This window comes from Oratosquilla oratoria, chromosome 41 (assembly GCF_046742065.1).
Source record: "Oratosquilla oratoria isolate Oo_2021 chromosome 41, ASM4674206v1, whole genome shotgun sequence".
In the NCBI taxonomy this organism is placed as follows: Eukaryota; Metazoa; Arthropoda; class Malacostraca; order Stomatopoda; family Squillidae; genus Oratosquilla; species Oratosquilla oratoria.
Window position 1 is genome coordinate 35,211,253 of NC_134817.1, and position 23,831 is coordinate 35,235,083.

At 43.7% G+C, this 23,831-nt stretch overlaps 1 protein-coding gene across 2 annotated transcripts in view; it reads left to right on the plus strand.

The window, feature by feature from the left end:
* The window catches only part of LOC143021227 (RRP12-like protein), a 33,142-nt gene that overhangs the window by 7,991 nt on the left and 1,320 nt on the right, over positions 1–23,831 (plus strand). For both annotated transcript variants that reach the window (XM_076178594.1, XM_076178595.1), the window contains 11 exons: positions 1,896–2,120; positions 2,929–3,209; positions 3,334–3,427; positions 10,400–11,803; positions 12,912–13,032; positions 13,459–13,725; positions 14,107–14,257; positions 17,938–18,073; positions 19,772–19,943; positions 21,096–21,226; positions 21,586–21,761. In XM_076178594.1, the coding sequence (XP_076034709.1) occupies positions 1,896–2,120; positions 2,929–3,209; positions 3,334–3,427; positions 10,400–11,803; positions 12,912–13,032; positions 13,459–13,725; positions 14,107–14,257; positions 17,938–18,073; positions 19,772–19,943; positions 21,096–21,226; positions 21,586–21,761 (3,158 nt within the window). The remainder of the gene's footprint in view (positions 1–1,895; positions 2,121–2,928; positions 3,210–3,333; positions 3,428–10,399; positions 11,804–12,911; positions 13,033–13,458; positions 13,726–14,106; positions 14,258–17,937; positions 18,074–19,771; positions 19,944–21,095; positions 21,227–21,585; positions 21,762–23,831) is intronic.

Below are 23,831 nucleotides of genomic sequence, written 5' to 3' on the forward strand. Positions count from 1 at the left end.
CACTTTTTAATCCACCAAGGCATTTACTCGCTTCTCTCAATCTACATTCTACCTCCACCTTCACTCCACCTTTTCCTGCCACATTTGCACCCAAGTATCTAAAACTATATTTCCCAAATGTCTATTCCTCATTACACTTTAATCCACCAAGGCATTTACTCGCTTCTCTCAATCTACATTCTACCTCCACCTTCACTCCACCTTTTCCTGCCACATTTGCACCCAAGTATCTAAAACTATCCACTACCTCCAGTCGCTCTCCCTTAATGCTCACTTCCAGTCTACTGCCACTTTCACCCCTTGTACATCTCATCACCTTACTTTTACCCACATTTATCTTTAGCTTTCTTCTATCACATACTCTCCCAAACTCTGCCACCAACTTCCTCAATCCCTCCTCCGATCCTGCCACAAGCGCAGTGTCGTCCGCAAACAATAGCTGGCTCACCTCCCACTTTTCTCCATTTTCTTTAACCATCTCCAATCCCTGACCCACTACCCTTGCATTTACCTCTCGCACCACCCCATCCATGTATAAGTTGAACAGCCAGGGCTATATAACGCATCCTTGACGAAGTCCCACCTTTACCTTGAACCACTCACTCTCTCCATTTCTAATCCTGACAAGCTCTACTACTCTCATAAAAACTCTTGACAGCTCCCAGAAGCTTTCCTCCTATCCCGTATATCTGCATAACCTCCCACAGTGCCTTTCTGTCTACCCTATCATAAGCCTTTTCCAGATCCATAAAAGCCCAAAAAACATCCTTCCCCTTTCCTATAGCTTTCTCACATATCTGTCTTACCACAAAGATCTGATCTACACAACCTCTACCTGTCCTAAATCCACACTGTTCTTCACCAATTACTCCTTCTGTTCCTCTCCTAATCCTCTCAATCAAGATCCTCCCATAAGCCTTCCCAACTACATTTAACAAGCTAATCCCTCTGAAACTACTACATTCACACTTGTCCCCTTTTCCCTTGTAAAGAGGAACTATACAGGCACTCCTCCAGTCCTCCGGCACTCTACCTTCTCTCCAGCAAACATTAAATAACCTCACCAGCCAGTCCACCATCACTGTACCTCCCTTTTTCAGACATTCTGCATGGCATCCATCCAGACCAGGTGCCTTACCTGCTTTCATCATCTTAACAACTGCCTTCACCTCATCCTTCCTTATTTCTCCTCCATTCTCCTCACTCATCACTCTCATTTTCTTCGCATTTCCCACTGCAGCTATCTTTCCCTCCCTATCCTCCTTCACATTTAGCAACTCCCTAAAATATTCTGCCCATCTTCCCCTTACTGCCTTCTCTTCCATTATCATCTCTCCATCTGCACCTTTTACTTTTTCTTCTCTACTTGATTTGCCTCCTCTTCCTCTCTTAATTTCTTTCCAAAACATCTTTTTATTACTTTCAAAATTTTCTGTCATACTCTTACCCCATTTCACATCTGCTCTCCTCTTTGCCTCCTTTACCTTTTGCTTTACTTCTCTTTTCTTTTCTTTGTGCCTCTCATATGACTCCCTCGTCCTATTTTATAACCAATCTGTGAAAGCTCGCTTATATATATACATACATACATACATATACCAAGGCTTTTTCCCCCTTCCAAGGGAGGTAGCCAAAAAGGGAAAGGCATAAAAACACTCCCACCCATTTCATCCCTAAATACACTCCAACCCTCCCACCCTTCCTCTCATCTGAGCACCTCCTGAATGACGGGTCATCCCTGCACCCTGCCCACCGCCCTGGGTCAGAAGCAGTGTCGCAAGACACAGTACATCCACAGCGAGCTTATATATATATATTTGGGGGGGGGGCACTAACAAAGCTGTACCAGGGGTACAAGGGTCACACTGATGAACACTTCAAATCCATACCCACAGATTCGAAAGTCAGCCCAGTACAACACAAGTGCAATCTTGAAGGGAAGTGCTTTCATTGTGTCAGAAGAATGTACACATAGCATCCATCCAGCCTCATCAAATTCTGCAGAATTCTGTATTGCCCAGCTAAGAAGTTCAAGTGAAATGGGTCACACAAAGACCATGTTGCACATCTTGGTTTTGCTGCGGCAAATTATCACCACCTTTCCGAAGAAACAGTTGAAAGTAAGTATATATATGTCTATTTTCCAGAAAAGTCTGATTGTAAGTTTGTATGTTTCAGTGGTTCTCTGATTTTCTATCCATGTTATAACCTAACTATTCCCCTCAGCCCATACATCATTTCTCTTTGAAACATTTCTGTTATATATGTGTGTGTATATGTATGTATGTATGTATATATATATATATATATATATATATATATATATATATATATATATATATATATATATATATATATATATATATATATATATATATATATATATTCCTCTTCTCATTCAACTCCCCTTCAGCAATAATTTCCTCTTCCATGTTAAGAATGAATATATGGTTAATAATTTTCAGTATAAACTTCTGTGTCATAGGACAAGTAAAGAATGGCCATACTTTTTTAAACCTTTTGCCAGCCTGGGCAGATCCTTTCAACTATTAGAAAAAGGCTTTTACCAGGTCTTCCAGAAAAATCCATCTGGCTTACTAGTGTATATATGAAATCTACCATTAATTTTCTGAGATACAGCCAATGAAGTTAGTAAAATTGTACTTCCAGAGCATTTGGAAGGTTCTAAAAGTATGGCCCCTTAGGAGTTTGATCAGCTGGTTTTTCAACCAAAGATAAATCAGAGGTAGTGTCTTTCTTGGAAGAGCAAATTAAATTTGCCCACAAGGCTAGAAGCAGGAGAGCTAATGTATTGGTATCTTTCATCAGACACAGAAGTTTTAGGAATGCCATCAGTCTGGAAGATCCTGATAAGATATTGCTGGTTGTCTTATATTTGAGTACTAAAAGCAACTCTTACTTCCCCAGGTGATATGTGAAACCATTCTCTCAGTGATGCAATTGGGCAGTAGTCTGCTGAACACATGCTGCTTGCAAACTTTGTATGCACTGCTGGTCTCAGAGCCCCCAGCCTCACTGTTGCCAGCAGAGACCAATGTGGCTCTTATCAATGCCCTTAGCTTTGGGACTGTGGAGGCTTATTCAGGTGGAGTGAAGGAGAAGGCTGGGGTCATGCCCAGTATGAATGATGCTCAGCCTTGTGCTGCCTGGATCACTGTCCACACTGTGGCACATATAAATCTTTTCAAGTAAGTGTATTTTAAGATGTGTAGTTATGGTCATTGTTTTCAATTTTATTAGAATGTTGTTAGCATACTGAGATTTGTATTGCCATACCAAAATAAAGGTAAAATCAATCTGATTTCTCTGCAGACTGAATGTAGACATGGGAATGAATCAAATGGCACTGTGGTTTCAGCGTTTGGTCTCTTACTGGCAAAGCCAGGAAGATGAAGTTCAACTAAAGGTAGGTATTAAATTTTGTTCATGTTGTTTATAATGATTAATGCCTTGTTCCTATATATTTATGAAGGGCTTCTTGCCCCATATAATGGGAATAGCCAAGTCAAAGCCACTCACTCACTCCCATCCATTCTATTTCCATCCACCACCCTTGTTTCCTTAATAAGTTACATACATACATACGTACATATACCAAAGGCTTTTTCCCCCATGCAGGGGAGGTAGCCAAAAAACAAAGGCATAAAAACCACTACCACCCATACCATCCTCAACATACTCCACTCCCATCCACCCCCTTCCCTCCCTCTTATCTTGGCACCTCCTGGATGACGGGTCATCCCTGCATCTTGCCCACCTAGCCAGTTCCACTGAGTGGAAACTTACAGCCCCACAGCTGCTAGCTTTCACAAGGGGGTTCAACAGATCAAAGCAACCTGCCCACTTGATATAGTTAAAATCCATTTAACACCCCTCATATCTCTGGACCTTGGGTTATCTCTCTCCCATGTCACACTGCTTGGGTCAAGTGCAGCAAAGGAATTTCTGCAGGAACTGTTTAACTCTCACCACATCATCACAAGGGAACCCCCCCTACTTGTCTACTTAAAGTAATTTATGAATTAAATGGAAATATCCCTTTAGGCCACATCCTTTCATCTATTCGCAATTTCTCCAATCACTCCTATCTTTTGCACTCTCTTTCCTACTTGTCAGACATTGTGTGTGCATCCAGAGCATCCTTCATGCTATCCATCTACCTCATTGTCAGTCTTCCTCTCAAACTTACTCCACCCACTTCTTTCCACTCTTTGTTGGACTCTTCTTATTCTTTCCTTATGCCCAAACCATTTCAGCACTTTGATCTAAGTCTCCTTTCTTCCCCTGTTCTCTCCCTCACCTATGCACTTAGTAAAGGAATGTTTGTTCCGAAGAATACAAACTCTTCGGTACTCCTTACAACAGGATACCTTCGCATAGCGCGAATATTTCTACTGCGAAATTAAAATCCTCACTCTGTGGGTCTGGGCAACGCTTATCCTCAGTAAGGGGCCCCATTGGGACAAGGGGGGGGGGGGTTGCCCTCCACCACAAGTCTCGCACACTATAACCATTCTCTTCGCAGTAGTGACCGCGTTAACATCTCTCTACTATACATGTTTAGTTTTTATCGGTTTCCCCCTTAATGGGCCGATTCTCAGTCAAACTCCATTATTAGCGCGGCAGCGAACCGTTAATCACTCAACGGTTCTATGTTTACGTTTGGGGCGAAAATCAAGCAACCCGCTTCGATTGTCGCCAGGTCACTCCCAGGACGCTAAGGAGTTTGTCGTCCTTCAATTTCATTGGGGTTTTCCCTACGCCATCCTGTGTCCTGGAATTATTAAGTGCTTCTCCATTTCCTGTATTATTCCCTTAACCGCCACCGGGTATCCTACCCTTCACTGTAAGTATGGAATCTGGTTCCAGTATTGTTGTGGTTCAAGATAGGTTGTGTGCCTTCGCCGAAGGGAGATACCTTTGTCTCACCCCCCTTACCGCCAGCCCAAGTGGATCCTCACATTTGGTGTTTCAAGTGTATAGCTCTTAAGTGTTCACCTTCATCCCCGTGTGAGACGTGCATTCAGTGAGATGATAGTCAGTGTTCCGTGTACTTTCATGTTCACAGGAAAGCACATGCAGGGGAAAAGGTGCGCAAGCATAGAAAATGGCTTCCCTCTTCACCCCCCAAAAACAAGAGAAGGCGGACTACGGCTTCAGAGGAGACGAGCAATTCTCTCCCTCCTCCACGGCATAGTAGACAGGAAGCCAAGTTGTCCTTTATTCCTTTAACCAGGACGGTTAGCGTAGACGGACATGCGCCTCAGGCCACCTCTAGCTACCATTCCTGTACGAGATTTTTCCCGGATGAGGTCGCTTGCGGCTTGCCCTCGTCCCATCCCGGAAACTCGACAGTCGCTCCTCCCAAGCGTAGTAGCCAGGAAGGTGGTACAACGTCCACTTCGAGTCATTCTCAGGCCAAGTTGTCCTCTTCCTTCAACCAGGACGGTTAGCGTAGACGGACATGCGCCTCAGGCCACCGCTAGCTACCACTCCTGTATGACATTTTTCCCGGATGTGGTCGCTTGCGGCTTGCCCCCGACGCATCCCGGAAACTCGACGCCGGCACGGACAAAGAACCCGGGTTCAAAGACAAAGAGCCCCTTAGTCTCTTCTACTCAGGAATCCCGCAGTACGCACAACACCCACCGTAGGAAGAGCCGGGTGATCAACGGTGACCTTTCCATGCCCTTTGCTCACGAGGACAGAGATCAGGGACGAGGTTGCAGACGCGGTGTTTCTTGCTGACCGGACAGGCGCCAGCTACGACGGCGACGACGTCCACAGTACGCGGGCAGGGAAGATGGCTTCCCCCCCTCACCCGACACAAAGAGAAGGCATGCTACGTCGGCGGAGGACGCCGGCAGTTGTCTCCCCCCTCCTAAGCGTAGTAAACGGAAAGGTTGTACAATAGCCGCCCCGAGTCAGTCTCAGGCCAAATTGTCTCCTGTTCCTTCCCACAGGGTGGTTAGCTTCGACGGGCACGCGCCTCTGGCCCCCGCGAACCCCCCCGGGTACGAGCTTTTTCCTGGATGCGTCCGCCGGCCCCGCGACGCTGCCCGGCAGCTCCACCCCCCCACGGACAAAGGAACCGAGTTCGGAGATTCGGAGCGCGTCAGCCTCTTCTCCTCCTCGGGTAACCCCCAGTCCACCTTCCACCCATCGTCAGACGAGCCGGGTCATCACCGGAACCCTTTCTATGCCCGGTGGGCAGGAAGCCCGAGATGTACCCACACGCGCGTTTGTCGTAGGTGACTCAGCTTCTTGCCCTCTTGTCCTGGACCATCCGCACCCAGGCGGGACTCACCAAGCGGACATTCCCCGGACCTCCTCCCCACTCTCTGTTCACTCGTCACTACGTTGAAGGAACAGATGGAGGCCCAACGGGAATTTTTCCGCGCTTCTCAAGCGCGGTTCGTGCACCGCACGGAAGCTCGTGAGGAGTCACCGCCCCCAAGGGCCCCCCTCGACCATCTTCCACTTGCTCAGCCCCCCCCCTGAACCCATCAGTGACGAGGATGGTAGCGTGAGGTTCCTCTCTGCCCGTGCCGACCCCTCCTACGCCGACGACGATGTCCACAGCGCCGTAGGGGGGGGGGCCACGCTCCCTTTCCCCTCCCGTTTCCCAGTCGGAATCCTCGATGGTGGTCCCACCTTCCTTCTCGGACGTCCTCGCGAGGGTTCGGAGGGCGAATCGACTGGGCCCCCCGAAAGAAGAGGAAGCCACATTCGAGTCTGACATCTTCATGACGGCCAACTCTCAGAAAGCCCAGCCTCCTCCCCTCCACCTTCCATGGAGTACGCAGACGGCGAGAGCCATGGCCCAGGCCTCCGACGCTCTCGCAACAAGGACGACCGAGAAGGCGCGTTGGCTTCCGGTCCCATTGGAACACCAGAAGCGCTTCTACACCCCATCGGGGTCAACCCTCAGAGCAGCCTCGATCCCGGCAGTCATCTAGTTGTCTCCACTCAACAAGTTCCTTTCCCTGACGAAGTTCCGAATGGACACCCCAGAGTCCGTAAGGGCGTCTATCAGGGAAGGGGACTTCATGGTGTTGCTGGACCTCCAAGATGCCTATTTCCACATACCAGTGCATCCCTCCTCCAGGAAATTCCTTAGAATCATCCACAGGGGCAACACCTTCCACTTCCCCTGCCTCTGCTTCGGACTTTCCACAGCACCCCAAGTCTTCTCCAGTGTGTTCAACCTCGTTTCAGCGTGGTCCCACTCCAGGGGAATTCAACTACTCCGTTACTTGGATAACTGGCTGATCCTTGCACATTCCGCCCAGCTATGCCAAGAACACCTGAGAATGGTCCTAACCTTTGTCCTGAAATTGGGCACAGTAGTCAACCCGGAAAAGTCAGATTTCTTACCAAGACAGAGAGTCACGTACCTGGGTATGGTCCTGGACTCCTCCCTAATGGAGTCCTTCCCAGTAGAAAAGGGGATCCAGAATCTCGCTTCTCTAGTTGCACAGGCACTATCAACCAGGTTCCTGACGGCGACACAATGCCAACTCCTGGGCCATATGGCCTCCATAGTGAAATTCATCCTCAGGAGTAGACAAAGAATGCGACCGCTACAGTGGCTCCTCAAGTCTCAGTGGGCCCCGCAAGAGGGAGAACCCCTACAACACATCTCCCTCACCGAAGAAGTCAAGGATTCTCTTCTCTGGTGGAAGGCCCATGCAACCTTCTAATGGGGATGCCCCTCGGCCCATCTCCCCCCGAAGTCCTCCTGTTCTCCGATGCCTCCAAGGAGGGCTGGGGAGCCCACCTCAACGACGATCACATCAGCGGTTCCTGGTCCACAGTCGAGCGGACAGCCCATATCAATTGGCTTGAGTTGAAAGCAGTACTCCTGGCTCTCCGTCACTTCAAGGATCAAGTCTCAGGAAAAGTAGTGGGCATAATGTCGGACAATTCCTCGGTAGTACACTACCTGAACGAGCAAGGGGGGCACAGTCTCCCAGGAACTATGCCTTCTGATGATGGACATCCTCAACCTAGCCAAGAATCTCCAGGTGTCACTCAAAGCCCGCTACATCCCAGGGAAGAGGAATCTCTGGGCGGACCACCTCGGCAGGAAGAATCAGATAATCAACACAGAATGGTCCCTCTATCGAGAGGTAGCGAACTTCATCCTCAGCAAATGGGGCTCCCCTCTAGTGGACCTTTTTGCAATGAGATGGAATCACCAACTCCCAATATATTTCAGCCCTTTCCCGGATCCTCTGGCAGCAGGAGAAGACACTCTTCTGCAAAGTTGGGACAACCTGGACTCCTACGCTTTCCCACCATTTCCCTTGCTCCAGAAGGTACTCCTGAGAGCAAGACACGCATCCTACCTTCGGATGACTTTGATCGCTCCTTGGTGGCCTGAAGCCCCATGGTTTCCAGATGCCCTCGAGCTAGCAGTTTAAGAGCCTCTGGCCCTTCAGGGAAGACCAGATCTTCTGTATCCACCCATCAACGGGCCTTGGCACAAGAACCCTTCAGCACTCAATCTTCACGCATTCAGACTATGGTCCGGATCCTCCTAAAGAAGGGTTTTCCCAGAGAAGTGGCAGAGGACATGTCCGCTCCTATTCGCTCTTCCTCAGCTAACCTTTATCAAGGGAAATGCAATGCCTTTGCAAAATGGTGCCACTCCAGGAAGTTAGTCCCAGATCGAGCCACCATTCCTGAGATCGCCTCCTTCCACTTCCTCAGGAAGTCCAAGAAGATCTCTCTCTCGGCAGTACAAGGCTATAGGGCAGCTCTAAATCAGGTGTTTTCTCTGAAGGGCATGGTCCTAGCCCTTTCACCGGAAATTTCCATGCTCTTCAGGCACTTCAAAGATCATGCCCCCCCAGGGAAATCAGTTCTCCTCCGCGGGATGTGGCATTAGTCCTGAACTCTCTGAGGGGTCCCCCTTACGAACCTCTCCGAGAGGCACATCTGAAGGACCTCACCTAGAGGACAGTTTTTCCTGCTAGCCCTGGCATCTTCCAAGAGAGTAGGGGAGTTACATGCCATCTCTTATAGAGTCGCCCATTCCAAAGGATGGAAAGAGGTCTCCTTCACTTTCATGCCTCAATTCATTGCCAACAACCAAGATCCTGCCAAATCCGACCCTAGATTCTGGTCCTTTAGTGTTCCGTCCTTAGACGAATTTGCAGGGGGAGAATAGACTGAAACAGTTCTATGCCCGGTACGAGCCATCCGGACCTACCTCAAGGGAACCGAACATCTTCGACCAGAATTAAAGAGGTTGTTCATCTCTACTAAAGGTAGCCCATCACTAAGAATTCCATTTCTTACTGGACAATGGAAGTCATCCGCAGAGCCTGCGACATGAACCACACAGATTGTCCATGACCTGAGGGCAGTAGGGACCTCCCTAGTCATCAGAAAGAATCTGTCAGTCAACCAGGTTCTTCAAGCAGGTATATGGAAGAGCCAGAATATGTTCACTTCCTTTTACCTCAAAGAAGTTATGTGGGAATCTTTAGGGAACTTATCTTTGGGCCCCATAGTGGCCGCCCAAGAAGTCCTGAAAATGATATACCCCTCCTCAAGAGCACACAGCCGACCCTGACAACTCATCCAGGTTCTGGCTCGGCAACTGCAGGGATAACTTTCCAAAGTCCTTCTCATACTCTTACATTCCCTTACCTCACCCGCGGGCTCTCAAGCATTCCAAGGGAATCAATTCAAGCCCTTCAGTGGTACAAAAGTGATTATAACCTGTCTGTCTCCACTCCAGGGAACAGAAAGGGGTGCACTTCAAAGTGAGGGGAATGTATAGGGGTCTGGTCAACATAGTCTTAGCACACTAGATTTTCCTTACAGCGGTTTCCCAGGCTAGATAACAACTTCCTTCCCTCCTAAGTCTGAGTCTCCTGTTGTAAGGAGTACCGAAGAGTTTGTATTCTTCGGAACAAATGTAATTTTCGCAGGAAAATTAATTTTTCCCTGATACAAACCTGAGGTACTCCTTACCTTTAATGGCCCTCCTCAACCACCCCTCTAAACAGTTCCTTCTCCTTGCCTGACAAACCTTGTGCTTAATTCATACCTGGCTCAGAGAATGGTTATAGTGTGCGAGACTTGTGGTGGAGGGCAAGCCCCCCCCCCCTTGTCCCAATGGGGCCCCTTACTGAGGATAAGCGTTGCCCAGACCCACAGAGTGAGGATTTTAATTTCGCAGTAGAAATATTCGCGCTACGCGAAGGTATCCTGTTGTAAGGAGTACCTCAGGTTTGTATCAGGGAAAAATTAATTTTCCTGCAAAAATTACATTTTTACAAGTCCTGGAAAATTGTTGTTACTATTTTGATGTTTGAATGTATTATTGAGAGTAGTTAGTAATTATTTTTATCTTTACTTCCAGGTATATGAATCCTTGGAAGCTCTGTTAGAAGAATGTATTACAACTATGGATCAATCTACTTTGAAGACTTACAATTCTCTGTTACTGAGTATGTTCAAATCTGTTGAATCAGCATTGTCCTTCCAATACCAACCAGCATGGGGTCATGTGTTCACAACTTTGGCAAAACTTTTCCAAGTCTTGGGGCCACATTTAGGTGAGGAGATGTTGGATTGTTTGAGGAGTCTCACAGAGCTGATGGACAATGAGGAATTACCTCAAAGAGGAAAGTTAGAACATGCCATTGGCTCAGCTATCCAAGGTCTTGGGCCAAAGGCTGTGGTATCTGTAGTGCCACTTCAGATCACAGGTGCTATGAAAGAGGATGAAAAATATTTTTGGATTTTACCCCTGATGAGGAAATATGTCAAAGGAACACAGCTAACATTTTATGAGGACTTTTTTGTTCATCTCGCTGGAAAGTGCTTTGTTTTGATTAATTCACTGAAAGAAAAAAATCAAGGTGATGGACTACTAGTAAAAACATATCAAACAGTTGAACAGCAGATATGGTCTCTCCTTCCCAGTTTCTGTAATGAAGCCACAGATGTAGAAGCAGCCATGAGCAATGAGAAGTTTGCTAGAATTTTGTGTGATCACATAAAATTCAGAGATGACACAAGATTACATGTTATGGCTGCCTTGCGTGCCATGATAGAAGGGAACTTGGAAAACCCAGGACGACTGGCGATATATGGAAAGAATTATCTTCCTGCACTATTTAATGTTTATTTATGTACCCCTAAGAAAATGCAGGCAGAAGGTGGAGAAGGACCTTTTATTGAAAATGGACAAAGATTGGCAGCATATGCCACCATTAAGATATATCTGAAAATTTTACCTCAGCCTAGACGTAATGAATTTCTTTCTCTAATAATGACAAAGTACAATGATGAGAAGAGTTTTATTAAAAGACAAGCTTTATTAGATATTGCAAGAGCTTTCTTACCTTATCTGGAATCATCATTATTGCAGAGGCTTTATAATAAAGTTTCTCCTCTGTTAGAGCAGAGTAAAGAAAAAAAGGAGCAAAAATCTGTGTATAGGTTATTAGAAGAACTCTTGGCTCTTGAAAATACAGAAGCTGCTAACTTTGTCACCAACAATATTGATAGTCTGGCTGATGTTTTCCTTAAGTCACTATCATCTGCTGCTCCTAATGCAAAAGCACCAAGACTTCGTTGTGTACGATATATCCTGCGGCAGTTGAAAACTGAGATGGAAGAAGACAAGAAAAGTCTGTTTCTGAATCAAGTTGTTGCAGAAAGTGTGATGTGTTGCAGTGGGAAGCACTCAGAAGCTACACGAAAGGCAGCTTTCCAGTTACTGCAAGAACTTGGAACAACAGTACAACGCTTGTATAATGTAAGTATAATAAAGTAGTTATGTAAACTATTTGGATGGCTCTAAGTTCTAGGAGAGGTGGCGGTGTTGATCAAAGAATACTGGGATGATTTGGGCATATGGAAAGGATGAGTGAAGAAAGACTAGCAAAAAGAATGTGGAAGGTAGAGTTGGATGGAGGGAACAGTGGAAGACCAAAAATAGGATGGATGGATGAGGCCTTGTGTACAAGGGGAAGGTCTTGATCAGTGAAGTAGAGAGGGCAAGGGATAGGTGAGCGGAAAAAAGAAAATGGGTTATGAATTGATGTGGACCTAAGGGTCTATATATTTTCATGAATGGACAAAGAGGAGAAGGGTTGCCATGTCACAAAATGGTGTGGTAAACCAGCTTTGGCTGTTAGGCCCTGCTGTGTTGCTTCTGACCTGGGTAGTAGGCAGGAGTCAGGGATGGTCCCTCATTCACTGGGAGCTAAGGTAAAAGGGACAACAGATGGGTGAAGGGTGGGTGCATGATTTGTGTGGAAGGCAGAGGTGCAATGAACCTGAGGGGAAGGCCCCCACTCATGGGATGTTGAGTACATGAGTTTTATGCAGTTAGTATTTTAGGAACTATGGTGACATCCTTATAGAGCAGTCCTGCAGCATTGATTTATGAGTGGGGAATTATCTCCACTCAAAGAATACTAATCGCTTTTAACTTGTACTAACCCTCCATTCTGCTGTTTTCTTGAAATTTTCTTTACCACCTCTGCAACTCCAGCTCTTCAGTGGGATATTTTCCCCAAGGATAAAAGTGCTGGACATTACAAAAGACATGTGAGGGGAAGACTGAGAATGAGGTGGATGAATGCAGGAGTTTGTCAAGCAGGAAAGGGTGAGGACAAGGGATGAGTGTGAGGTGGGGGGGGGGGGCTGTGATTGAATAAGAAGTAGAATAGACACAGCCTGAATGAATTATGTAGAATTCCCCATATATGGGGAAGAGGGGCTTTAGCATATGGGAGGAGGGTATGTACATGTTTTTTATTATGCTTGATTTAATTTTAACAGTATTGCTAGAAACTAATAAAATTTAATATCCATACAAGAAGAATGAATTGAAAATCATTATTTGAATATTTTATCAGAGTACCCTTGATGACACCCTTCGACACTGCTTGAAGTTGCTTCTGGCAGGGTTAGTAGGGTCACCAACTCTTGCTGCCAACACTATCCTTGCAGTCACTTCATTGATGTACCAGTTCAAAGGTAAGTTTTATGTATTTTTTCCCAAGCCTAGATTTGGCCTAATTTGATATCACAAGTAATAATGAATATATAACTATTGAATTATTTGTAAAACTGTTAATGAAATAGTTTTGGAGAAAGATTTCCTCTTGAAGTATTTGTTTTATAATTTTATAATAACTTTATATGTAATCATTCAAAATACTTTCAATTCTTGACTGCTCAGAACTTCAGTGGTAGAACATGAAAACTAGCCATTAAAAGAATTTTTTTTAAGGTATCTGCCAAGTAATGAAATAAATCCTTAGGAACAATAACAGGATATACCCAAACTACACGTTTCATATAAGAACCAGGTTTCACTCTTTTGGCTTACACATGAATGCGATTACTATGAAATAAATGTTATATGAACATATCTGCTAATTCAGGTCCATTTTCATACAGACATAATGAGGGGAGATATTCTGGAGTTACTCATGCAGAACATGTGTATCCAGCTTGTTTGCCAGTCAAGAGAAATTGTTGGAGCTTGTCTGTCCTTCATCCGATCTGCATTAGTTGTCATACCAACACCTATCATGGCAGACCATTTAGACACTGTTGTGCAAGCTCTATGTAATATGACTCCTGATTGTCAGAGAAAGTACAGACAGAAGACACGGGACATTTATGCTCGCTTGATGCGCAAGTTTGGAGAAGACTCTATTATCGGTAAGTGGTATTGGGTTCTTTTGAGATGGTTTGGGCATATGGAAAGAGTGAAGAAAGACAAACAAAATGTGTGGAAGCCAGGAGTGAATGGAGTGAACTTGAAGACCAAAAGTAAGATTGGATGGGATGAAGGACATTGGTATTGGAAGGGGAAGTGCTTTTCATATGGTCCTTCATTTTTTTGAAGAGCCAATGTTACTTCTTGAAAGCTTGCCATATCACCAGAAGGGGGAAAAGGCCTTCAGTACATACATAGATTTCTTTTGATGTGTTAATTTTTTCTGAAGTTTATTACAAGTTTTTACAGATTTTACTGTCTTTCTATAATGAAAGGCTTAAGGATTAAATTAGTTTGGTTGACTGTTAACATTGTTTTTATAGGTCTTGTGCCTCAAGAAGATAAAATTCTGCACAAACGTCTCCGTAACCTTCGCAAATTAGCAGCAAGAAAGAAACAAGAAAATGAAAAGGGTGATGATAATGGTGATGATGATGAAGATGAAGATGGTATTAATAGTGCTCTTCCAGCAAGGTAAGAATTTTTTTTCTTATTGTTAATATAAGGAAGTGAACTTCTTTTCTTCATATCTACTTTTCTTCTTATAGTCTTCTTTTCTTCCTATTCTTTTTTCTTCCTCCTTTCTTCCTTTACCTCCTTTCTTCTATACCACTTGTGTGGTATAGAAAGTAGATTCTTGTATATCTTTGAATAGTATGCTACTCTTTTTATGTTATGAAATAGTAAGGTGACTCTTGCATAGAAGTGTTTACCTAACATCCTCCTGTGATATATAGGTAGGATTTGTGTGTAGGCCTTCTGTTAGAGTACTTCTGGTGCACCCTGTTGATATTCTTAATTATTTATTTTATATAGTTTGTATTGTGTCTTGGATGCAATGACTACTGTACACAGAACACATCTGTGCTGCCCCACATCCTCTCGAGACAGTTCTACAAAATCTCAGAGGAATTCATGGGCTGAATTGATGATTTAGTTTGTTTCCTGTGGGGTTATAGGCCTCTTGCAAGAGAAACTGGGTTGAATAATTGTGTGTGTATGCAGTATACACTGTAAATTGTAAATGGGTCCATAGCTACATCTTTTAAGATTTTTAGAAGAGAAACAGGTGGGAGATAGATGGGTGAAGGGTGGATGTATGCTTTGGGTTGATACCTTCCTTGTAAGGGAGAAGAAGCCTTTTGGTATTCCATACAGGTCTGTGGAGTCGGAGTCAAAGTCGGAAGAAATTATGGTGTCACTGGAGTCGGAGTCGGTAGAAATATACTGGCTATTTAAAGTTGAAAAAAAAAAGTTTCACGTTTCAAACATGTTCAACTGTATCTTGTTTTGTACTCGTATCGATAAGATCGGTTCCAGAACCAGAGTAATGTCCATCACAATAATCGCATAGCAGTACCAGTATGTAGTTAAACCAAGAGGTACTTGTGTCAGTAATTTCAGTACAATAAGGCAAAAGAAGGTATGAAAACATATGAAGTATAATGATACCCAAAAAGTATGTATGATACATATACCTTTCAGTATCATACATGTTCAGCTGTAACACTTGACCTTGTACCGTATTCATATCTATAAGGTATATTTTCTCTATATTTACTGTTTCCTTTCAAGAAATTTGCCTAAACTTCTTTTATAAAGTATTTTCATATTTTGATTTTGTATTTGCAAAACTATATATGTAAAAAAAATCTTACATTATTTTTTTTTTATTATTAGGTTTGTATATCCTTTACAAAGGTTATATTTCAACTTTTGTTATAAAGAACAGTATTTTTGTTTTTGAAATGTATTTATCACTTATTTGCAAAGACATATATTATGCCAAATGTCTTACATTATAGAATCTTTTTACTGAATTTTCTTCAATATAATTTCAAAAATTTTGTCTCTACTTCAGTTATAAAGTATTAATGAAGAGGTCAAACATAAGAAAGCCACACTATAACATATATATTTATTCTTTGATATAAACCAGTTATAATGATATAAGTCAACTCAAGATTGGAGCATATGTGTGTTGTATAGGCTTTATAAAATATGTAGGCCATAATCAGTTAATTACATGAATAGGAGTCGGAGTTGGTGGTGCCAAAATAGAGGAGTCGGAATCGGAGGTTTTGTGTTCCGACTCCACAGCCCTGATTCTATATAGTGTTAATACATATGCTTCTGACCCAGGGCATTGAGCGAGATGCAGGGATGACCTGTCATATAGGAGGAGCCAAGATAAGAGGGAGGGAGAGGGGTGAATGGGAATGGAGTATGTGGGGATGGGATGGGTTGGAGTGGATTTTATGCCTTTGTTTTTGGCTACCTGCCTTGGAAGGGGAAAAGCTGTTGGTATTAAAATTCATAAAAAAAAAGTAAAGGCATATTTTCCAACCAGTACTGTAAGGTTTGGGTCTTTTAGTATGAGTGGATGTGGTACAGATGAGAGTAAAAGGGAAGAGATAGGTAGTATATTTGTGAGAAGAAAGATGGATGTGTTGGCTTTGAGTGAAACTAAGTTGAGAGGGAAGGGCGAGTGTGAGTTTGGGAGTGTAGTTGGGAGGTTCTCAGGAGTGAAGAGAGGGTGAGGGAGAGAAGGGGTGGCTATACTAGTAAGTGAAGATAGGTAAGCATGTAGTTGAGTGGAAGGAGATTTCTTCAAGGTTAATGTGGATGAAGGTTAAACTGGGAAAGGAGATGTGGGTTTTTGTAAATTTATATGGGCCTGGTAGTGAGAAGAATGTAGAAGAAAAGGAGGCTTTTTGGATAGATTTAAATGATTGCATAGGGGGATTAGGGAGGAACGTCAATGTAGTGGTATTGGGAGACTTTAATGCTAGGGTAGAAAATGAACCAATAGACGGAGTGGTTGGGAAATGTGGAGTTCCAGTAAAGAATCGTAGTGGAGAGTTGATGGTGGAGATGTGTCTAGAGAGTTGATGATAGCAAAAAACAGTGTTTAAGAAGAAAGTCAAGCATAAGTACACATGGGAGAGGGTGGTGGATGGAAGGGTGGTAGATAGTGTTAATGGGATATGTAGTGGTAGATAGGAGTATAATAGGAAGAGTTAAGGATGTACATGTTCTAAAGTGGGGGAATATCAGATCATTTTTTGAGAGTGGAGGGTAGATAGAGAAAGAGGAAAAGGACAAAAGGTAGGGAGGTGCTTAGAGTGAACTGCTTAAATGAGAAGGAAAAGGAGAAGGAGTACAAGAAGAAGCTGAGAGAGGAGTGGGAGGGAGTGAAGGATAGAGTAGAGCTAGGAGTGGAGGAGGAATGGGGATGGTTCAAGGAGGGAGTCACAAGGTGTGTAAAGATGGTGTGTGGAACAAGAAGGACAAGAGGAAATAGAAGGAAGGGTAGTGAATGGTGGGATGAGGAAACAAAGAAGGTTGTAGAAGAGAAGAAGCAAGTTTTCACAGATTGGTTACAAAACATGGAACATAAGAGAGGAAGAGAGGAGTTTCAATGTGTTTGAGATGAGGTGTCTGAGAAGTATGATAGGGGTTACTAGGCTGGATAGAGTGAGAAATGAGGAGGTGAGGAGGAGAACGGGGGTGGTAAGGGAGTTGGGAGATAGGGTGGATGAAAAAGTGTTGGGATGGTTTGGACACATGGAAAGAATGAGTGAAGAAAGACTAGTAAAAGAGGTGTGGAAGGCAGAAGTGGAAGGAGTGAACATGAGGGGGTGATCTAGGATGAGATGGATGGATGGGGTAAAAGGGGCCTTAGCAAAGAGGGGAATGTCTGTGGAGGAAGGACGGGAGGAGGACAGAAAACGGGTGATTGGAGAATGGTTGTATATAGATGAGGTTGTGATGCATGAGGTGGAATGGGTGGGGGATGAGGGGTGAGGTAGTATGTGTAAGAAAAATTTGACACAGCTGAAGGGATTTCTCCCCGTCTTCTCCTTTTCTGCATGGGGGACAGAGAGGGTGGGTTGCCGATTTTATGAAGCAGCCTTGCTGTGAATGTGCTGTCTTGTGACACTGCTTCTGACCCAGGGCATTGGACAAGATGCAGGGATGACCCGTCATCCAGGAGGTGCCAAGATAAGAGGGAGGGTAGAGGGTGGAAGGGAGTGGAGTGTATTAGGAATGGAATGGGTGTGAATGGTCTTTATGCCTTTGTTTTTTTGGCTACCTCCCTTGTAAGGGGGAAAAAGCCTTGAGTATATGTATTAAAATTATTTTTATCGCAGCTTGGATGAGATCCTGGCAGAAATCGATGCTGATGTTGAAGATGATGAGGATGAAGAAGGAGCAAGCAAAAAGAAGAATAAGAAAAGAAACAAGAAGATCCAGAAAGTAACAACTGTTATAAGGGAAGGTGGAGAGGTTAGTATGTTCAATTGTCTTGCTATATTTAATTTTTTGAGTAGACTTGTGTCACAGGCATGATACTAAGCCAGGTCATCCAGAAGGAGCTAAGATAAGAGGGAGGGAGGTGGGTGAATAGGAATAGACTATGTGGGGATGGAATGGGTGGGAGTGGATTTTATTTACCTAGTTGTTGTTGTTGTTGTCGTTCCCTAGACTGTCTGTCCGAGCAGTAGGTCTTTGGGTGTAGTTTTAATGTTTCTTGGTGTGTGTGGGTGTTCTGCTATGTAGTGTAGCGGGTGTGATGTGTTTGTGGTGGCTGCAACAAGTGTTTGTGTGCCTCTCATGTCGAGGTGGTCCTTGACTTTGAGGACTTTTGTTTCATGGTGTAAATGGTCTGTAGGTGTTGTATTTGTGCAGCCTGTAATTGTTTTTAGGGCTTTGTTTTGTATGATTTGAAGGGTGTTGTGGTGTGTCTCACTGAGATTAGGAGCCCATGCAGGACTCGCATAATTCATCACTGAGCGTATGCATTGTTTGTATATTGTTATATTAGTTTCTTTGTTTTGTCCAAATGTTGTTCCAGTGATTTACCTAGTTGTACTGAGTTGTATTTTACGGGAAGAGAGCTATGCTCGTAGTGACCCGTCTTTGTATCTTTCAGCATTAAGTTTGTTCTTAAATTCTTATATAGTTTTTGCACTCACTGTTTCCTCATCCAATTTATTCCAGATATCCACCACTCTATGTGGGAAACTATTCTTTTTCAGATCTCTTCTATGATTATCCTTTTTATTTTATTTTTCATGTCCTCTTGTTTTTCTTTTATCCCACTTTAGTAAATCATATCTATTGAGGACTTACATCACTTTCAAAATTCTGTAGATGGTCAGTAGATCTCCTCTTTCTCTTCTTTGTTCCAGTGTTGGTAGTTCGAGTTTTTTACTACCTCCTTTGTAAGGGGGAAATAGCCATTGGTATATGTATGTATGTACTAAGCCAAGGTGATATTTTGCCAGCAGAAATGGGGAAAAACTTCATGAACCTGCATGTTTGCTTACATACATAACCCCCCATCCCCCTCCCACTCCCTTTCCATTGCATCACAGCATCATCCATATACAACCATTTTCCATTCACCCCTATCTTCTGTCCTCTCTCATCCATCCTCAACAGACATTCCCCTCTTTCCCAATGCCCCTTTTACCCCATCCATCCATCCATCTCATCCTTGGTTGCCCCCTCATGTTCACTCCATCCACCTCTGCGTTCCACACTTCTTTTACTAATCATTCTTCACTCATTCTTCCATGTGTCCAAACCATCCAAATACTCTTTCATCAACCTATCTCTCAACTCCTTCTCCAACCCTTCTCTTCTCCTCATCTCCTCGTTTTTCACTCTGTCCAGCCTAGTAACCCCTACCATACTTCTCAGATATTTCATCTTTCTCTCTTCCTCGTATGTTCCATGTTTCTGCTCCATACAGTACATTTACCTCTTGCACCACCCCATCCATGTATACATTGAACAACCATGGTGACATGACACATTGATGGTGAAGTCCCATCTTTACCTCAAACCACTTGCTCTCTCCTCCCTCTTCTCTCACTCTTACTCTTCTCTCTCTCCCCCCCCTCACTCAAGTATTATTTCTTTCCAGATGTGAAATGCCATGGTTGATTTTGTAAGACCTAGTTTTTGTCTTTTTAACAGGATGATGACATTTTTGACCTGTTAGATCCCTCAGCTGGCCAGTCAGTTGTGTCTCAGAGACCAACATTGAAAGCTAAGGGTTCAAGGAAAAATGATGATGGTGGGTTCAAAGTAGATTCTGCAGGAAGATTCATCATTACAGAGGAAGAAGGAAAGGGAGAAACAAGCAAAAGTAAGTATTTATGTACTTAGTCCAAATCCTGCCAAGCATCCAACACGAGACATTCATTTTATTGGAATCTTAACAAAAAGGGGGATGAATCAGAAATTAATTTTCTTATCATAACTTGGCAAGGAAGAAAGAATGAAAAAGATGAGAGTGAATGGAAGGGCATGGAAAAGTTGCAAAATGAATGGATGTAGGGATGCTTCAGGCTAATGGAATGATCTTGGTCTTCTTCATGATTTTTGTTTATGGATAGTTTTTATTTAGAGTGTAGAAGATAGGAGTGAATGGAGGGAGATTGTGAATGTATAGAAAGAGGATGAGATTCATAAGGTGTTCTTATCTTTTCCATAAATTACTTTGTGTCTTGCATTGCTTTTGACCGAGGGGAATGAGCAAGATGACCTGTCATCCAGGAGGAGGCAAGAAAAGAGGGAGTGAGGAGGGAGGGTTGGTGAATGGGAGTGAAGTGGATGGGGATGATATGGGAGTGGAATTTTGCCTTTTGATTTTGGCTACCTCCCTTGTAAGGGGGTGGAAAAGCCCTTGGTATATGTGGGTTTGATGCAGGGATGACCTGTCATCCAAGAGGAGCCAAGATATGGGGGTGGAGTATGTGTGGATGGAATGGGTGGGAGTGGATTTTATGCCTTTTTTTTTTTTTCTCCCTTGTAAGGGGGAAGAGGCCTATGGTATGTGTATGTACTTTGTATAGATGAAGGGGGTTGCCATATGATGAGGCAGTAGGAGTAAACCAATTATAGCAGTCAAACCCTGTTTGGACAGTGCTCACATGGGTCACAGATTTAGAGTAGTTTGTTCAGGGCTTAGTAAGTAGGCATTGAAATGGTCTTTAACAATTCTCTTGATATCTTTTTCCTTATCTTTTCTCAAAAGAACTCTTGTTAGCCATTTCAAAGACTTGTATTGGTCAGGGCCCAAGCCAACCTGGCACCACAACTCATCTTTATATTCTCCTGTGGCTCGTGAAAGTACTACCCAGTCTTCAACCTTGGACACTACAATGTACTCCTCAGCAGGATATATTCTCTTACATGCATAGTTCTGTATTTTTCAAAGGACCTATGTAATTGTTATATTTTATATTTACATACTTTCACTGCAACACATTATTTAGATGACTGTTTTGGTTGATAGGAGTGGAACACATGGAAGATGTTGAGGAAATGCTTGCAATGAAAAGTGGAGCTCAGGAAGGGAAGATAAAAAAGAGAAAACGAACTTTAAGTGATGGATCTTTCGAAATGCCTGATTTAGCAACTGCCAAGGTTTGTATTATACCTGTTTCAGAAACATTTTGTACTATAGTATATTATGTGTTTTTGATTTTTTTTTTTATATCTGCATAGGCATGGTCTCCAGACTGGGCCCATGGTTTCTGTATTTCTTACACTTTTTCATGTATGGAGAGCAGATATCAGTGACTGCTTCCCTCCCCCCACTACTTTCACCCAATGATATAGAAACTGCCCCAGACTAATACAACACAGACAACAGTCCAAAGTTTCATCCTAGATAGATATGTGAGAGAACCAGAGGATCATTGCCAGCCACTGTGGGCCTGTAGGTTTTCCACTTTTAAAACTAGAGGCAACCATTAATTAATTATTTCCTCATACTGTTTCAGAAATCGTCACTTACTCAGAAGGGTGAAGATTCCTCAGGTAAAAACAAAAACAAAAAGCCCAAATTTGCTTATGGTACAGAGTTCCGTTCAAAGTCAGCAGGAGGAGATATGATGAAGAAGGGCAAGGTGCAGCCATATGCCTATGTACAACTCTCAAAGGACAGACTTAATAAGAGGTAAGTAAGGCTTAGATAGAAGGGAGTGGAGTGGAGTGTGATGGGGGATGGAATGGGTTGGAGTGATTTTTATGCCTTTGTTTTTTGGCTGGATGGTGGATGGAAGGATGGTAGATGAGCATTAATGGACTATGTAGTGGTAGATAGTAGTATAATAGGAAGAATTAAGGATGTACATATTCTAAGGGGAGAGAGTGGGGGAATATCAGATAATTTTTTGGAGGAAAGTAAGTTGAGAATGGAGGATAGATGGAGAAAGAGGAAAGGGACAAAAGGTAGGGAAGTGCTTAGAGTGCACTCTTTAAAAGAGAAGAAAAAGGAGGAGTACAAGAAGCTGAGAGAGGAGTTGGAGGGAGTGAAGGATGGAGTAGAACTAGGAGTGGAGGAGGAATGGAGATGGTTCAAGGAGGGAGTCACAAAGTGTGCAACAAGAAGGATGGGAGGAAATAGAAGGGAAGTGAGTGGTGGGATGAGGAAACAAAGAAGGTTGTAGAAGAGAAGAAGTGAGCTTTCACAGATTGGTTACAAAATAAGGAGGAAGATGGGCAGAGTATTTTAGGGAGTTGCTAAATGTGAAGGAGGATAGGGAGGGAAAGATAGTCGCAGTGGGAGGTGCTAAGAAAATGACTGTGATGAGTGAGGAAAATGGAGGAGAAATAAGGAAGGATGAAGGAATGATTGTGCCACCAGCACTGTATGGGGTAGAAATATGGAACATAAGAGAGGAAGAGAGCAGTTTGAATGTGTTTGAGATGAGGTATCTGAGAAGTATGATGGGGGTTACTAGGCTAAATAGAGTGAGAAATGAGGAGGTGAGGAGGAGAATGGGGGTGGTAAGGGAGTTGGGAGATAGGGTGGATGAAAGAGTATTGGGATGGTTTGGACACATGAAAAGAATGAGTGAAGAAAGGCTAGTAAAAGAGGTATGGAAGGCAGATGTGGAGGGAGTGAACATGAGGGGGCGATCCTAGGATGAGATGGATGGATGGGGTGAAAGGGACTTTGGGAAAGAGGGGAATGTCTGTTGAGGAAGGACGGGAGAGGACAGAAGATAGGGGTGAATGGAAAATTGTAGTATATGGATGATGTGATGCATGAGGTGGAATGGATTCGGGGGATGAGGGGTGAGGTAGTATATGTGAGAAAAATTTGATGCAGCCCGAAGGGATTTCACCCTGTCTTCTCCTTTTCTGCATGAGAGGACGGAGAGGGGGAGTCGCCAATTTAATGAAGCAGCCTTGCTGTGGATGTGCTGTGTCTTGCGACACTGGTTCTAACCCAGGGCAGTGGATAACATACAGGGATGTCCTGTCATCCAGGAGGTGCCAAAATAAGAGGGAGGGTAGAGGGTGGAAGGGAGTGGAGTGTATTAAGGATGGAATGGGTGGGGATGGTTTTTATGCCTTTGTTTTTTGGCTACCTCCCTTGTAAGGGGGGAATAGCCTTTGGTATATGTATGTATGTTTGTTTTTTTGGCTACCTCCCATATAAGGGGGAAAAGAGCCTTTGGAATATGTATGTAAATAAGGATTAAAGAAGTAAGTAAAAGGAATAATGGAGGTGGAGTTAGAAAATAAATTGAATGAAGCAAGTAAATGCCTCGTGGAATTAAAAAGTGAAATGAGAAATAGACATTTGGAAATGGATGCTAAGAGAGATTATATGTAGGGGTGATTGGTTGGAAAGGAAGTTGGGAGATAGGGTTGATGAGAGTATTTGGGATGGTTTGGACACATGGAAAGAATGAGTGAAGAAAGATTACCGTAGTAAAAGAGGTGTGAAAGGCAGAGGTGGAGGGAGTGAACAAGAGGGGGTGACCGAGGAATAGAAGGATGGATGGGGTAAAAGGGGCATTGGGAAAGAGGGGAATGTCTGTTGAAGAAGGATGGGAGATGACGGAAGATAAGGATGAGTGGAGAATATAGTTGCATATGGATGATGCTGTGATGCATGGAAGGGAGTGGGTGGGGGATGGGGAGTGAGGGAATAAGTGTGAATGATATTTTGACACATCCTGAAGGGATTTCGCCCCATCCTCTCTTTTTCTTCATGAGGGGATGGAGAGGGGCT